Below are 16782 nucleotides of genomic sequence, written 5' to 3' on the forward strand. Positions count from 1 at the left end.
CGTTAACACAAACTGTTTGAAAATTTTTGTTTTTTTACAGATACAGCCTCAGTTTCTGAGGATGAAGATAAGGTAAAGACACAGGTTAAATAGGTCTTTTGGATCTTTTGACCCAAAGGGGTCTTTAGGAATTTTAAGAGATCTTTTGATTTATACAAGTTTAGGGGCTAATTAATTAAATGAAGCTTGTAATTAAATGAAATGCACCCAAAAACTGAAGACAACTTCACCTACCTTTCTGTAGGTACTCCTGTATTAATCATGGTAAAGACACAAAACAATTATTTATTACAATAATGATGAGTTTTATAATTCTACTGATTTACAGTGATTTATAGTCAATAAACTAGTGTTTTATTTGTAGTTTTAGGGTTTTTTTCCAAGAATCTAATGATTGTTTTGCCGGGTAGCAACCCTGACCACACCATTCATTCTGTCAACTATTTGAAATATGTTCAGTCAATCGGGCACCAAAAACGATCCGTAGGGAATTTCTCTGGAAATCACCTAGCAAAACTTCCTATGCTTTTAAATCACATAAGAAGCTGAATTTGCAGTTTCACTAAAATAAGATAAACGTAACATAACTAAAATTATTTAAAAGTTTCCGCAGCACCGATATGCCTTAGGCTGGTAAATCTAGAAAGCGGGATCAAAGTACACTCTCCACATAGCTCATTTTTTTGCTTGACATTTTTATCAAACAAGTATCTAAAGTGATGCTCAAACATTTAGATAAATTTACTTCAAATAAGTATTTAACTGCTCTTGTTTATTTAAAATCGCGTGTTCAACTACGTTTTTTCTGTGTATTTTATATATGTATTTAAATTCTGCTACTAGTACTACTAGCAACTGACAACAACACCAATCTGCATGAAGCCAAAACAGCTAAGTAAGCTCCTCCTACATCTCAATTTATTTAAAGCCTCCCTGTTTACACCTTCCCAGGAAGTTCCCTTTTCCTTTCAACCTTTCTTTCATTACAGCTCTAGAAAGTGGGGTTGAATTAAATTTTTTATACAGTCTTACAATAGACCTTAGATCCTTCTTTGTCTCAAAAGGTGCCCAAGGCATCCACAAGAAGCCGCTAGTCGTCCCTCGTTTGCGCCGCAGCAAGTACATCTTCCCACGTCGGTTGAAGGGAAGCATTTATTTTTCGCTGGTCCGTCTCATAGCTGCCCCTGAGCATATTGCGCGGCCTGCCTTTTCTTCTTCTTTCTTCTGGCTGCCTCTGGAACATCTCCCTTGGGATTCGGGATTCACAGATACGAAGTACATGCCCCAGATATTTCCACTGACGTGTTAAAATGATATATGTCATTATGGGTTGTCCGGTCATCCATTTCACATCCTCATTAGAGATTTTTGGGACCAATGGATGTTTAGTATTCTTCGGAGTCATGTATTCTTGAAAACTAGAACTTGCATTTCTTGTGTGTTATTCAGACGCCAGGTTTCAGAAGTATATGTCAGCGCAGGGATAAGGTTGCTACTGAATAGAAAAGTTTGAGTCGAAGAGAGAAATTCTGCGACCTCCATACCATTTCAGTCTATTGAAAGTACTGGAGGCCTGCCCGATGCGGGATTATATGTATTTTTCAGTTGATCCCGTATATATCACTGTACTCCACAGGAACTTCAGTTTTAGAACCTACTAAATGTTCGGGTTATCGCATCTCAGGTGTGAAGGTGAATCCATTGCTGTTATATTTTTGTTTTATCAGCGTTGATTCCTAGTAACATAAGTCTGCCTCTGTAACATACAGCCTCTAGTATTTCTTGTAGTCTTTGTATACAGGACTCAGTGAACGTGATATCGTCAGCGAAGTCTTAATCATTAATTTGGTGTTCTAGGTTTAATTGTATGCTTCTGGTGCCAATGTTACTGAGCAGATGGTCAATGGCTAGGGCACACAGGAAAGGTGACAAAACACAGCCTTGTTGAACACCAGAAAGGACATGAAAATATCTTGCCTTTCTTTCTGTCATTTTAATACAACATTGAGAGTCTTCGTATAGAGCTATTATGAGAATTACTAACTTTTCAGGGATCCCGTAAAAGGTTAACAGTTTCCATAGAGGTTCGTGATGCAGCGAGTCAAAGGACTTTTCAAAGTCTATAAATACTATGTACAATTTGCTTTGCCATTCTTGGCTACCATCTGTTAACACTCTTAGGCTGAAGATCAAATTGGTATATGGACGTCCTGGTCTAAGGCCATGCTGCACTTCTCTCAAGTACTTGCTGGGTGAACTACATATTCTGTGGAGGATTGGTAGTGCAAGAAGTTTACCAGGTGTAGATGAGAGACTGATGCCTCTCCAGTTCCCAGGTAGTGTCTAATCATCTTTTTGGAGAGTTTCATGAGTGGGCTGCGCCTCCAGTCTATTGTTACTTTTGGTGTCTTCCAAAGTTCTAGGAACAAGGACAGCCATATAGATATTCATGAACTGATTGATGCCTTTATCAACTCCGCCGTGATACGGTCTTCACCTGGTGCCTTGCAGTTTTTTCGTTTCTTTATGGCTAGCAGTAATTCGTCAATATTTCTGTATTAATGTTAAGCTTGAGGAGAGCTATAGAGGGTACGTCTAAAAGCTCATCAGGCGGTGGTCTATTCAAAAGCTTTTCAAAATAATTGGCCCATGCTTCATCAATAGCCAATCGATTGGTGATGAGAACGCATCAGAATTTCTTATACGTTCATATTGAATCATTTTTTACCTATTATTTTATTCGTTAGTTTATAAAGGGTCATAGAGTCTCCTCTGTTTGGTGCATCTTCAGCTTGTATTACGTTTTGCTCAATGTAGTTTCTCTTATCTGCCCGTGCACTTTTCTTGATTTTTTTGTCGATCCTATGACAATCGGTTTGCTTGTGTATTTGTATACTTGGTAAATGGGCATCCCAGAGCTGGAGTTTTATCTTTTTTCCTATCAGCAATTGGGTCACACGTCTTTTGGAACAGCCATTGATCATTCAGTTTCGGACGGTACCCAATTGTTGATTCCGCACATTCTTGATTGGATGACTTTATATTCTGCAATATTGTCTCAGAATCTGCATCTTTGTGATAAACAAGTGTTTCAAACTTATTGGGTAATTGATAATGAACAACGTATTCATTTCTTTGTCTTTTAGCTTTGCTGATGCGAAAAGTGGTTTTGTACGTAGTGGGCACCTTCCTGTATTCGTGTTTAGTTTCAAGAGAATGGTGGCTATTATGAAATTATGAACAGATCCTACATACATTTCTCTGTAAGCTGGGACGTCCTGCAAATTTGAGCACTATTTCCTATTAACGAGATAATTATCAATTATTAATGAAACATTTACTTTGATCTGCTTACATTGAATGGAGCGAATTTTGATTTTTTTAATTTGATGGTTGCTCATGATTTTTTCCCCATAGTAAATATTTCAACACGTGTTGCGAGTCATTCAGCCACTCTTATTGATAATATTTTTGTTGGTTCTAAGTATCTGAACCGTAATTATTCCGATGTAGTTCTATACCCTTGTTCGGACCATTTCCCAGTTGTTGTAGTGGTACCTTGTGGTCGAATAAAAGAAATAAAATAAAAAAAAAGTAATGACTAGGTCATTGAAAAAGGTGAATTTACAGATGTTTAGCGAAGAGTTGAGTACCATTGATTTTAGTGAGATTATGGATATGAAAGATAACGCTTCTGGTGCATTTGATCGTATGATGGGGGTCATGCAGCCAAATTATGATAAGACTTGCCCAGTGAAATTCTTGAAACCCCGTAAGTGTTAACCCAGGAAGCCCTGGATAACTATTGAAATTCTTAAAGTGTCAAATTTGAGAAACCAAGCGTATGTGGAATATTTAAATAGTGAATGTACCATTAAACTGGAAGAATTCAAAATAATACGTAACAAAGTAAACTCGGTGAGAAAAAAGGCTAAAAAAGAATACTTTGCCAACAAATTGAGTTTAAATAAGGATAATATTAAAAGAATTTGGAAAGTTATTAATGATCTATTGGGAAAAAAGAAAAAAGCTTCACCTAATTCGCTACTGATTCAAGGAGAACTTGTTAATGGCGAAATAAGTATCACGACTAAATTTGCTGAGTTTTTTTCAAGTGTTGGGCAAAATATACAGGCGGAAGGGTTGGTGAACTTTAATAATGATTTAATGAAAGATGAATTTGGGGATTATAGAGGAATCGGAAATGAAATTGAATTTCAGCCTTGTACTGGAGATGAAATTCTGAAGGTTGTGAAAACAGTCGAATCGAATTCAGCAGGGCCAGATGGCATTAATCTAAAAACTTTTAAGTCAGTGATGTGCTATTTAATGCCATGTCTAGTCCATATCATCAATCTTTCCCTCCATACCGTTATATTCCCTGATGGGCTTAAAAGGGCAAAAGTAATCCCACTTCACAAAGGTGGCTCTAAGCTAGAAATTGAAAATTATAGACCCATATCAATCCTACCCCTTGTTTTCGAAAATATTTGAAAAAATTGTGCATAAAAAGGCTTTATGATCACCTTATGAAAACGGGGATGTTAAGTGAAAACCAGTTTGGCTTTAGGAAAGATCATTCGACGTCGGATGCCGTGCATTCCCTTTGTGATATTTTAAATAAATGCTTTGAACGTGGTGAAATCCCTTTGACCGTTATTATCGATTTTAGAAAAGTATTTGATACAGTGGATTTTAATATACTACTCAAACGTCTACAATCCCTTGGAGTTCGTGGTAACTATTTAAAGTTGGTTTAATAGTTTTTTAAGTGGTAGATCTATTCAAGTTGTATTAAATGATGTGTTTTATTCTCCTTTTCAAGTGAGATGTGGTGTACCTCAGGGGTCTGTTTTGGGACCACTTCTGTACCTTGTGTATGTTGATTCAATGCGTTTCTACTTACCTGAGTGTTTTATTACGACTTTTGCGAATGATAAAGCTTTAACTATGTCTAGTCAATCTGTTGATGATTTGTTGTTGAAAGTTAATAGGGTATTAAAGGCATTTTTTGTATTTACAAGTTTGAGCCTTTTGTCAGTGAACGTTGATAAAACTAATTTTATGATTTATAGGAGAGTTGGTAAGCCTCCATGTGTTGATAAAAAGATTTTTTTAACGGCAGGCCTTTGTCACAGGTGCGTGAAGTGTGTTATTTGGGGTTCCAGCTTGATTGTAATCTATGTTGGAAGAACCATAGTGGTCTTGTTGCAGCTAAAGTTGCTAGAGGTTTGGGAATTTTGCGTCGATTAAAGCATGTTTTACCATTACCAGTTCTTTTATTATTATACCACACCATTGTTGCGCCCTATATTTCTTATGGTTGTGACCTTTGGTCTAGTAATTTCTATGCAAATTTTAAAAGAGTGCAGATCCTACAAAATAAAACAATACGTCTTCTTGGTAATTATGCAGAAAATGTGAATGATACCGCTTCGTGTTTTAAGAAATTATGAGTGCTTAACATTGATCAGATTTGAGATTATCAAGCTGCTGTTTTTGCGTATCGATGTTGCAATGATGTATGTCCTCCAGTTTTTACCAGTTTTTTTTTAGTAAATAGTTCACTCCATGGGTATGAGACTAGAGAGGCAGATAATTTTATTGTTGAGTACCGAGACACCACACGTGCAGCTTTCGGAATTAGGTATTTAAATCCGGCTATTTGGAATGATATCCCAGCTGGGATTAGGGAGGCGGAACATATTGGGTTGTTTAAAGTAAAATTTAAAAAAAAAGCATTTATTGGGAGCGGGGAGATAATTCTTTTTTTTCTTTTTTTTAATTATTGTTAGCCTTTATTTATGTATATTCTGGTATTAAGGAGTAACTGAGTGAGAGTGTTTTGTCCTTCTTTAATTTTTGTTTTTTTTTGTTTTTTTTTATTAAATTAGGTTGAGAATCAGAGGATTGCAGCCGTCCAACATCAGGCTCTTTGAGCCTTCCCCAGGGCGGTTGTGTGTATTTATAGTTTTTGTAATTAAGTAGTTAATAAAAAGAGTTCATATTTATCAATTTAGTTTCTTATTCGACCATCAGGTAAAGTGCAGGAGTATGTATGTGTGTCTGGATGAGGAAAAATATTTCTCCTATCACCAGATCGTGTGATAAAAAAAAAGGGTAATATCAATGAGTAGTTCCCCACTGTCATTTAGCTTTCCAACACCATGCCTTCCGAGGACCTATGAGAAGAAAGTGTAGTAATTTCCTATTTCAGCGGTAAGACCTCCCGAGAGGCATAGCACATAGTGTCTTGGTATTTCTTTAAAAAAACTACTAATTAATTGTAGAAGCTCTGCTTATCCTCTAGCTTATCTCGCCTAGCTATCTGGGATAACTTCGCTCGGGAACCGACTTATCTAGCCGTTAGTATTCGTGATGATATTAGGGTCCAATTTATCATAGTTTTGGAAGGAATATTTGTTAGCAAAAGGGCCACTCCTTGGCCCCTTGTCAGATCGTTGCCACTGTATTTGATATATTATCTGTGTCTATTCGTTTTTGGCCCATACTCGCCCATCGTGCTTCACAAAAAGCTAGCCTATCAATTTGATACTGAATCATCTGCTTTATGACCTTTCCCGTCTTTGAGAGTTGAGATATGGTTCTCATATTCCAGAAGCTAAATTTTTAGCTTTTTATTAGAAGTCAAAATCTTTCCGTGGGCATGGATTAGTCGTCATCATTAAAGGGATTGATCCGAGGCTATTCGTTGATCTTTTGTTTCAAATTTCGTTTACCTTCACTGCACGTTCGTGCTGCAGAGCCTGAGGTGGGGGTCACAAGCCCCCAGAAAAAGCCTTCCCCTTTACCCTGGCTTGGGAGTGGCACTGACGGAATAATCTGACAATAGGCAGAATTTTCATCCTACTGTTTGAAATACGATAGGTCAGCCGGGTACCCAGAACAATCCGCAGCCATTTTTGCAGGAAAATATCTATTAAATCTGCATCCGCTTTCCAGATCACCCACACTTAAGAGAAATATTTGACCGCTGCTATCACTGTACCTTCCAATAATCTAATCTTGGTTTGCAGATTTATCTTTATATTCTTCCAAACTTTTTAACTGTGAAAAAACACTAACCTTGGGCTATTCTATATTTGGCATCTTCACTGCTCCCACCATCTTTGCTAATAATATTACCAAGATAAGTGAAGCTTCCCACCTGATATATCTTTTTGTTACTCAAAGTCGTCTTTTCACCTTCACTTATTCCTAGCCTTAGTGACTTAGCCTTCTTAAAATTCATTTTCAAACCAATTCTAGCACCCTGAACTCGGGAAACCTCTAAAAGTTCAGTCATTTTGTACACATTTTCATCTAGGATTAAAATGATCCATCTGATTAAAATTATCCATATAAAGGGGGATAGAACACAAATTTAAATACCTTTTTTTGAGCATTCGAAATACAAAACACTAAAAAAAACGAATAATTTTTATGAATACTACGTTTCAAATCTTTGTTTTCTCAAATAGATGTCACTAATTGGCTAGGTCAAAGAGTTTGATCAAAGGGATTTTCAAACTCGACGAATTTTAAACCCATCAAATTTTAAACAAAACACACACTTTGGATTTGCCAACTCTTCTTGATGAGAAATATTTTAAAGTAAAAAGAATTATCTAGGACATGCTAATGCCGATTGTTGCTACTGCCCAAGCGAAGAGCTCATCCAAGAAAAGTTTTCCCTTGTGTATGATAGAATTTTAAGATGGGCAAGTGAGTCAATCCCTGAAAAGACAGCAAACTTAGAATTTTTGCTAAACGTTTCACGAAGTGTGACTAGTTCAAAGTAAATGGCATGATTAGTTCCTCCGGTTAAAAATAACCTATTTTTTACTTTAATGTTCAGTATTTTGGGCTGTGAAATAGTACAGATACTTTCCAGTGGAGTTAAAACATGAACAAATGATGAATCTTCCTGCTTATCACCAGTTCCATTGGTAGGGCCGAAATACCATCGTAGCTTTCATGATAATTCATGATCCTCCTAAAATTTAAATTTTCACTAATTTCTTGGTACTTCTTATTGAAATTTTCAAATAAAAGGTGTTTTTATTATTGCCCCTTCTCCACAAAAATTATAAATTTGATCCAAACATACTTTACAAGTCCAAAGCCTGTGATTAACTATTAAAAAAGAACTAAGTTTCACTGCAAGTTGGCCTTTCAAGCATTATAGCTGCGTACCAACGGCTTACTTTCATATTGGAAAGCTATGTTTAAACAAATTTCTGTGATTTAACCTCGGGTAGATTCTATACCACAGGCTATTGACCCCCAGCACAGTGAAATTGCTTTCAAAATTCGACGTAACTGATAGTAAGCAGAGATTTGTTCTAAAGGAAAGGGGATAAGCAGATCTTTAACAGGTGCTTCTTAAACAGAAAAGTTTGACTGCAATGAGCAGTTGCAGAAGTTGCTGTTTTATCATAAGTATTGCGAGCACCACGAATCAAGCTAATAAAATAATGTATAAGCAGTGACACAAATCATGCTTAAAATCCATTGTTGTTTTCCTTTAAACCTATGATTCGCTATAAAAGAAAGACGGATAAATAAAAAAGATTTTATAATCAAACGTAGTAAGCATAGAGGACTAGTTCTCCCACTTGTGTAACTTATGTTTGCACCATATGTGTTGCTGTTTTTGACACCCCCTTGGAAATTCTCTCCCTGCCTTTGATAAAAAGCGAATCTGATTGCTGCTCTTTAGGTTCCATAAACGAACGGTTGTTCTTTAGATTTCTATTTATAATTCTTGGTTGTTTCCTTCTATAAAAGAATGGTTGTTCTTGGGTTTATATGTGCAGTAATACAAATCGAACAGTTCGTGGTAACGAACTGTAGTAAGGAGCAGCCCGGCTCAATGGTAACCAAAGCTCTAAAAGATAGAATTCTGATACCAATAGTTAAATCAAAAGAATTGCAGTTTAATGTTGATTTTCAATATATAAGTTTCATCAATTTTAGTCTTACCTATAAAAAGTTATGAGCCTGAGAAAATTTCCCTTATTTTAGAAAAGAGGGGGATACACACCCTAAAAGTCATGCCATATTAACAAAAATTTCACCATCAGATTCAGCGTATCAGAAAACCCAAGTGAAGAAGCCTCAAGCTCCTATACACAAAAATGTGGAATTTCGCTATTTTTGCCAGAAGACAGATCACGGTTGAGTATTTATTTGTTTTCTTTTTGTCTTATTGCTGTTTTTTTCCAGGGGTGTTCATATCAATTAAATGGTCCTATAATTTTGCTAGAGGGCTCATTGCAACAAAATATTAAAAGTTCTAGTGACCTTTTTAAGTGAATAAGAAAACAGGGGGGCTCCTACACCCCCTCCCACGCTCCCTTTTTTCCTGAAGTCCCTGGATCAAAATTCTGGATCAATATTACCATTTTATTCACCCTAGTCAAAAATCTTATAACTATGTCTGTGAGGACGACTTACAATCCCCGAGGGAGGGGCCACAAATTACAAACTTTGACCAGTGTTTACATATAGTAATGGTTATTGGGAAGTGTAGAAACGTTTTCAAGGGGATTTTTTGGTTGGGGTGTATAAGTTGAAGAGTGTGGGGTTACATTGGAGGATCTTTCCATAGAGGAATTTTTATTGGGGGAAGAGAATTTCAATGAAAGGGGCACAGAATTTTCTATCATTTTTTTTTTAAATTGGAAACATAATCATGAAAAGTTTTTTCAACTGAAAGTAAAGAGCAGAATTAAAACTTAAAACGAACAGATATTACTATACATTTGAGGGGCTCACCTCCTCCTAATACCTCGTCCTTTACGCTAAAGTATTTTTTGTAATTTCAACTACTTATTTTACGGCCTTCGTGATTCAGGGGTGATTCTTAAGGAGTTAGGACAAAATTTAAGCTTTAATGTAAAGAGCGAGGTATTGTCGAGGGGTGAATTCCCTCATATACTTAATAAAAACGTACGAATATAGAAGTTCGTTGCATAAGTTAATTCGTAAGTTAAGTTTGTTTTTTACTAATTAAATGTTCGTTAAAGATTAAAAGTTCTAGTTGCCTTTTTAAGTAATCAACAAGAGCTAAGAGCTCATATGGCACTTGTGACGAGGTCGGAAGAGCCAAGAGCCAAGAGTTCATATGGTATGAGCTTTAGCAAAATTCTAAGAATCAATAGATTGCTCTAAATGAAAATCAGAGGCTTAATGCCGGTTGAGATTTAAAATAAGAGCTCTGAGTCAAAAAGTCCTTCTAAATATCAAAATTCATTAAATTCCGATCACCCACTCGTAAGTTAAAAATACCTGATTTTTTCTAATTCTCCTCTACCTTAACCCCCCCCCCCCTCAGATGGTGGAATTGGAAAAAAATTACTTTATCAAGTTAATTTGTGCAGTTCCCTGAGACGCCTACAAATTTCCATCATCTAGCACGTCCAGAAGCACCAAACCCACCAAAGCACTGACCACCAAACCAAACTCCGCCAAAGAGAACGGATCCACTCGAGTTACATCTTTCACGCATCTGCTACATTTATAAGCGTTTTGCAAGATTTTCAGTTTCCCCCTCCAACTCCTCCAAATGTCAAAATATCTGGTAGGGATTTGAAATAATAGCTCTGAGACTTAACTTCCTTCTAAATATTAAATTTCATTGAGATCCGTTCACCAGTTCTTAAGTTAAAAATACCTCAATTTTTCTGATTTTTCAAAATTAACAACCCCCAGCTCCCTCAAAGACAACGAATCCGTACCAATTATGTCAGTCTCTTATCTATAACTTGTTCTTATTCTTCTCATCATGTTTCATCGCGATCTCTCCACTCTAATGGTTTTCCCAGATCTCCGGTTTCCAAGATTTCTGTTTCCCCCATCCAACCCTCCTTGTCCTCGGATCCGATTCAAATTGAAAATAAAGCATCTGAAACATAAGATTCTTCTGTATACCAAGTTTCATTAAGATCCGATCGCTCATTCGTAAGATACCTCGATTTTCACGTTTACCAAGAATCTCGGTTTCCCTTCCAACTCCCCTCTATGTCACTGGATTAGGTCGAGATTTCAAATGAGAGTTCTAAAGCCCAAGATGCTTCTTGATATCAAATTTCATTAAGATCTGATCACCAGTTCGTAAGTTACAAATACCTCATTTTTCAAATTTTTCCCAGTTACTCCCTCCCCAACTCCACCAAAGAGAGCGGATCAGGTCTGGTTATGCCAGTCACATATCTTGGACTTGTGCTTATTCTTTCCACCAAGTTTCATCCTTATCACTCCGCTTTAAGCGTTTTCCAAAATTTCCGGCCCCCCGCTCCCCCCAATGACACTGGATCTGGTCGGAATTTAAAATAAGGGATCTGAGTTTTGAGCTCCTTCAAAAGATGATATTTAATTAAGATACGATCACTCTTTCGTGAATCAAAAATACCTCATTTTTCTGTTTTTTTATAATTAACCCTCCCCCCACCTAACTCTCTCAAAGAGAGCAGATCCGTTCCGGTTATATCAATCATGTATCTAGGACTTGTGCTTATCTTTCCCACCAAGTTTCATCTTTATCGTTCCATTCGAAGCGTTTTCCAAGATTTTAGGTTCCGCCCCAAGCTTCCGCTTTACTGGCTCCGATTGGGATTTAAAATAAGAGCTCTGAGACACAATATCCTTCAAAACATCAAATTTCATAAAGATCCGATCACTCCTTCGTAAGTGCTTATTTTTCCCACTAAGTTTCATCCCTATCGCTCCTAAATCTAAGCGTTTTCCAAGATTTTAGGCACCACCCATCTCCCCTCAATGTTACCAGATCCGGTAGGGATTTAAAAAGAAGAGCTTTGAGGCATGATATCCTTCCAAAAATTAAATTTCATTAAGATCTGATCACTCCTTCGTAAGTTAAAAAACCTCCTTTTTTCTATTTTTCAGAATTAACCCTCCCCCTCCCAACTCCTTCAAAGAGAGCGGATCTGCTCCAGTTATGTCAATTACGAATCTAGGACATGTATATTTACCACCAAGTTCCATTACGATCCCTCAACTCTAACCGTTTCCCGAGATTTTAGGTTCCCCCCTCAATTCTCCCCAATGTCGCCAGATCCAGAGAGGATTTAAAATAACAGCTATGAGACACGATGTTATTCTGAACTCCAAACTTCATTAAGATCCGATCAATCCTTCGTAAGTTAAAATACCTCATTTTTTCTAATCTTCAGAATTAACCCTCCTCCCCCAACTTCCCAAAAGAGAGTGGATCTGTTCCGGTTATTTCAATCGCGTATCTAGGACTCATGATTATTTTTACCGCCTCTTTTCATCCCGATCCCTCCATTCTAAGCGTTTTCCAAGATTTTGAGTCCCTCCCCGCAAATCCCCCAATTTCAAAAGATCTGGTCGGGATTTAAAATAAGAGCTCTGAGACACGATATCCTTCCAAAAATAAAATTTTATTAAGATCCCAGAACCCATTCGTCAGTTAAAAATAATTCATTTTTCCTGAATTAACCGACCCCCCACTCCTCCGTCCAGATGGTCAAATCGCAAAACAACTATTTCTGATTTAATCTGGTCCGGTCCTTGATACACCTGCCAAATTTCATCGTCCTAGCTTACCTGGAAGTGCCTAAAGTAGCAAAACCAGGACAGGACAGACAGACTGACAGACCAACAGACTGACAGACCGAAAGAATTTACGATTGCTATACGTCACTTGGTTAATACTAAGTGCCATAAAAAACTGGAGGGCAACTAGGCCCCCTCCCCCGCTCCCTTTTCTCAAAATCTTCCGATTAAAGCTATGATAAAGCTATTTTGCCAAAAAATAAATATCCAAATTCGTTTTAGTTATTCATGTGCAAAGAGAAATCAAAACTTGCATAAATTCAAAAACGTTCAGAAATTAAATAAAAAGAAACATTTTTTAAACTGAAAGTAAGGAACGACATTAAAACACAAATCGGACAGAAATTACACCGTATATGAAAGGGGCTTCCTCAACACCCCGCTCTTTACGCTAAAGTTTTTTAATGTTTAAAAAGGCAGAGTTAACAGAAAGAGTAAAACTTTAATGTACAGAGCGGGGCGTTGAGGAGGAAAAGCCCCGTTCATGTACGGAGTAATTTCTGTTCGTTTTATGTTTTAATGTTGCTCCAAACTTTCAGTTAAAAAACACTTGTTTTTCTTTATTTAATCAGATTAAAAAGCCATGGTTGTTTTTTTAACCTCTAATTGGCTATAAAGGAAAGACAGGTATATAAAAGAGATTTTATAATCAAAAGTAATATACGACGTTGCTGATGCTGCCATAAATAGCTGAAAACCACCGAATGAAACTGACATGGCTCCAACTTCAACTTCAGAAATGATAGATATATTTATACGGGTAGAAACTGAAAAGTAACCTTTTGAAGATAAGGCCTAAGAGGCATCCCCAAAACAGAAAGCCAAACAGAAAGCCACTATGTGGCTTTTTTGACATTATAATAAAGTGAAAGCACGACTGGAAAAGGTTCTGAAATTATTTTCTGAGTATTCCGATTTGGACTCGTAATAGTTACATTGCCCAACGGTACTTTTTTTTATCTGTCAAATTTTGTATAAGGTGTTCCGTTGAGTCATTTACCGCTGCTTTAGAATTGTCGGTTTTCTGCCAACGTGCTTTTATGAAGTACCTGATGTTGCAAGTTGTAAAGTCTCATAGTATCCGACCCTTGTTGATTGAGCGTTTAAAAGTTTTTAAGTGTTTAGAATCTGTCAGGATTTTTGCGTAGTTTTTGCTAGAGTCCTTTTCAATTTTCTCTTTTTTCGCACATCTTTTAATGCATCCTTTTTTATGTATTAAACAAAAATAACATTTTATTTAAACTGATAGTGAGCAGTAGCTTTAAAGCTTAAAACAAACTGAAATCATAAGGTATATGAAGGGGTTGTCCACTCCTAAAATTCTTACCCTTTATGGTCAAGCTAATTAGAGCCACCAAAAGTTTTTTTTAAAGTGCTAAAAAAATTAGCGTGAAGACCAAGACGTTGAGAATCGGACAACCCTCCTCATATACATAATAACTTCCGTTCGTTTCAAGTCTTAACGTTGCTCCTTACTTTAGGTTGAGAAAAAACTTTTTTTTACAATTTGATATGACATAAGGGCTACCTACAATCAGGGAAGTAACACTTATAGTATATTCCTTTTTGTAATATTTTTTTTATATGTTTAACCCTCAGTTATGGCCAGTCTCAGGCTGAGATAATAAGCCCTTGTAAAAAGATTATACATTATGAGGAGAAAAATGTATGAACATAGTTATTGTGTGGTAGAAAAACTATTGGCACAGTATTTGCCTTGTAGATATTAGCTGTGCTTATTATTTAGCAATAAGTTAAACAAATTAGTTTAACTAGGTCCAATTAAACTTAATCGCAACTCGTTAAAAAATTTCCAGTCTCGTTAAAACACCAATTTCACTTATCGATTGAATTCAATTTCGAATTCGAGTTACTAAACTGACAAATCAATTTAACTTACCGACAGCATCTCTTCCAACTTAAGAATTTCAGTCGACAAGTTCAAGTCAATATCTTTGGTTGAAAAAGATGAATCCATATCTAAAATGGATATAACAATAAGTTATTTCATCATGAAAAAGCGAAAAATAAGTGATAATTTATGAATAAATGGATGACAAAAAATATATTAAAGAATATTATTATAAAGAAAAAATATTTTCAGGGAAAGTTATCCTATAAATTAGTTATAAAAGGCTTCAAATTCTGATACAAAATATTCCTAATACTTCCAAGAATTAAAAGAAATATAAAAATATTCTTAGTATGTCCTAATAATTGCCTAATAATTATTAATAATTCCTAATAATTTTTAACAAAGCCTAGCTAAATCCAAAAACACAAAAGCTCGATAAACTGAATGCTGCTAATTCAGAGTATCGCTTGTGAAACACAAAAACTAAAAACAACGACATAGAGTACAAACGATAACAAAACAAAAGAAGAAAACAGAAAACATCACAAAAAAAATGCATATCTTATAAAAAAAACAACTTCAGGAAGGAAAAAATACAAAATAAGATTATACTGAGAAATATATTTGTAGTTCCCATGCTTCAAGTATCCTTAAGACTAATTACTAGAGAAGGTATATTGGTGAGGATAAGCCTATCCAATAATTTACTATTTCGATACCTTCGTAGTAAAAAATTTACAGTATCTAAAATATACCACACATAGGGCATCACTTGTAATTTTAAGAACGTATCGGTAGTACCAAAAAGGAAAAAAATAAACGGGGAACGAAACTGGGGTACAGACAACAAAGACCCTTTCGATTATACATTCTTTGTTGGGTGAAAATTTCCCAAACGCTACCTTTGGGTTCTATTTATCAGGATTGAGTAAATAATAGAATTTTCAGCCAAAACAAGATTCTCAGCCAAATAACTGGAATAGAGCAGAGGAGAGGAGCATTATCAAGATCCAAAGCGGTCGCTTGATGGTAGCTATTAAAACAAATAAACCCATATTTAGAAGGATTGACTGAAAGACCAAGAAAAAAAATCCAGTTAGGCTCCTACGGCAGCAGCTTAGTAGAACAACTTAGTCAGCATATGCAACGTGTAAAAAACTTAATTTGTCTTTTTTTTCGCATTTAATCTCCAGAAACCTATTTCCACTATAAGGCTATTTCTGAGCATACTCCCGAGCATTTTATTTCTGTCCATTTTCACTCCAAGAAGTTTCATCTTCCTCTACTTAAATCAGAAATTGCTGAATTTTCATTAAGGTAACAGATCTTCTGTATTGCAAATAATTTTAACCTGCTGAAGTAATTCCAAAGAATTGCTAATTAAACTAAGTGTCCATATCCACAGGGATTGATAAAAAAATTGTTTGAGGATAATTCTTTGTCGAAATGCGGAGATTTACGAATTTTATATTCAATTTTTCATCTTGGTTTAACTTATATTCACTCTGGGATTGCTTTTACTCTTCTCCGTACTTTCATCTTCTTTTTCTTTTTGCAGCTGGTTTTCTTTATATTTATTATTCTTGTCTGAAGATGTATTAACTTGAAGTGTTAATTTTATCTGTATATTCAATTTATGAAGCTATCACATCAAGGTTTTCTCTCTGTTAGGTAAAGTAGAAATTTTGTTATAGCTATTGTATTGATAAAGATTTACTTTGCCATAAAACATTGGAAGTGGCAGAGACGAGAGGCATGGAGCTAATGGAAATTGAATAAACCTTGAGCTAATACGCAGTTCAATATTCTGGGAGATAAAAAGGCTCTTTCATAAACTGCTTTCGAAGCAGAAATGGGATGGAAGGTTTAATTTTAGGTTTGAAATAAGAAGAGTGTCTACAACCAGAAAAGAGAAAGAGAGAGTGGAATATATATATATATATATATATATATATATATATATATATATATATATATATATATATATATATATATATATATATATATATATATATATATATATATATATATATATATATATATATATATATATATATATATATATATACTAGCTGTTGGGGTGGGCCCCCACCAACACCTAGTTGGTGGGGGCGCTTCGCGCCCCCCCAAGCCCCCCCGCGCGCGTAAGTCGTTACGCGCCATATTAGTTACGCGCCATTGTAGTTGTGTCCCTATGTCCCACCTGTGAATCGACCATTCCCTGAGTCGCCATCGTCATTTATATATCCCCCTGTGCACCCCGGCGTCCCCTTTGTAGTTATGTCCCAGTGTCCCGGTCGTCGTCATTTATACTCCCTGTGTCC

At 35.9% G+C, this 16782-nt stretch overlaps 1 protein-coding gene across 2 annotated transcripts in view; it reads right to left on the reverse strand.

Moving 5' to 3' along the window:
• LOC136026126 (protein cycle-like) overlaps positions 1-16782 on the reverse strand; it is a 175948-nt gene that overhangs the window by 123986 nt on the left and 35180 nt on the right. For both annotated transcript variants that reach the window (XM_065702429.1, XM_065702419.1), the window contains one exon: positions 14504-14583. In XM_065702429.1, coding sequence (XP_065558501.1) covers positions 14504-14581 — 78 coding nt within the window. In that variant the 5' untranslated portion in view covers positions 14582-14583. The remainder of the gene's footprint in view (positions 1-14503; positions 14584-16782) is intronic.

The sequence above is a fragment of the Artemia franciscana genome, chromosome 1 (assembly GCF_032884065.1).
Source record: "Artemia franciscana chromosome 1, ASM3288406v1, whole genome shotgun sequence".
NCBI classification, from domain to species: Eukaryota; Metazoa; Arthropoda; class Branchiopoda; order Anostraca; family Artemiidae; genus Artemia; species Artemia franciscana.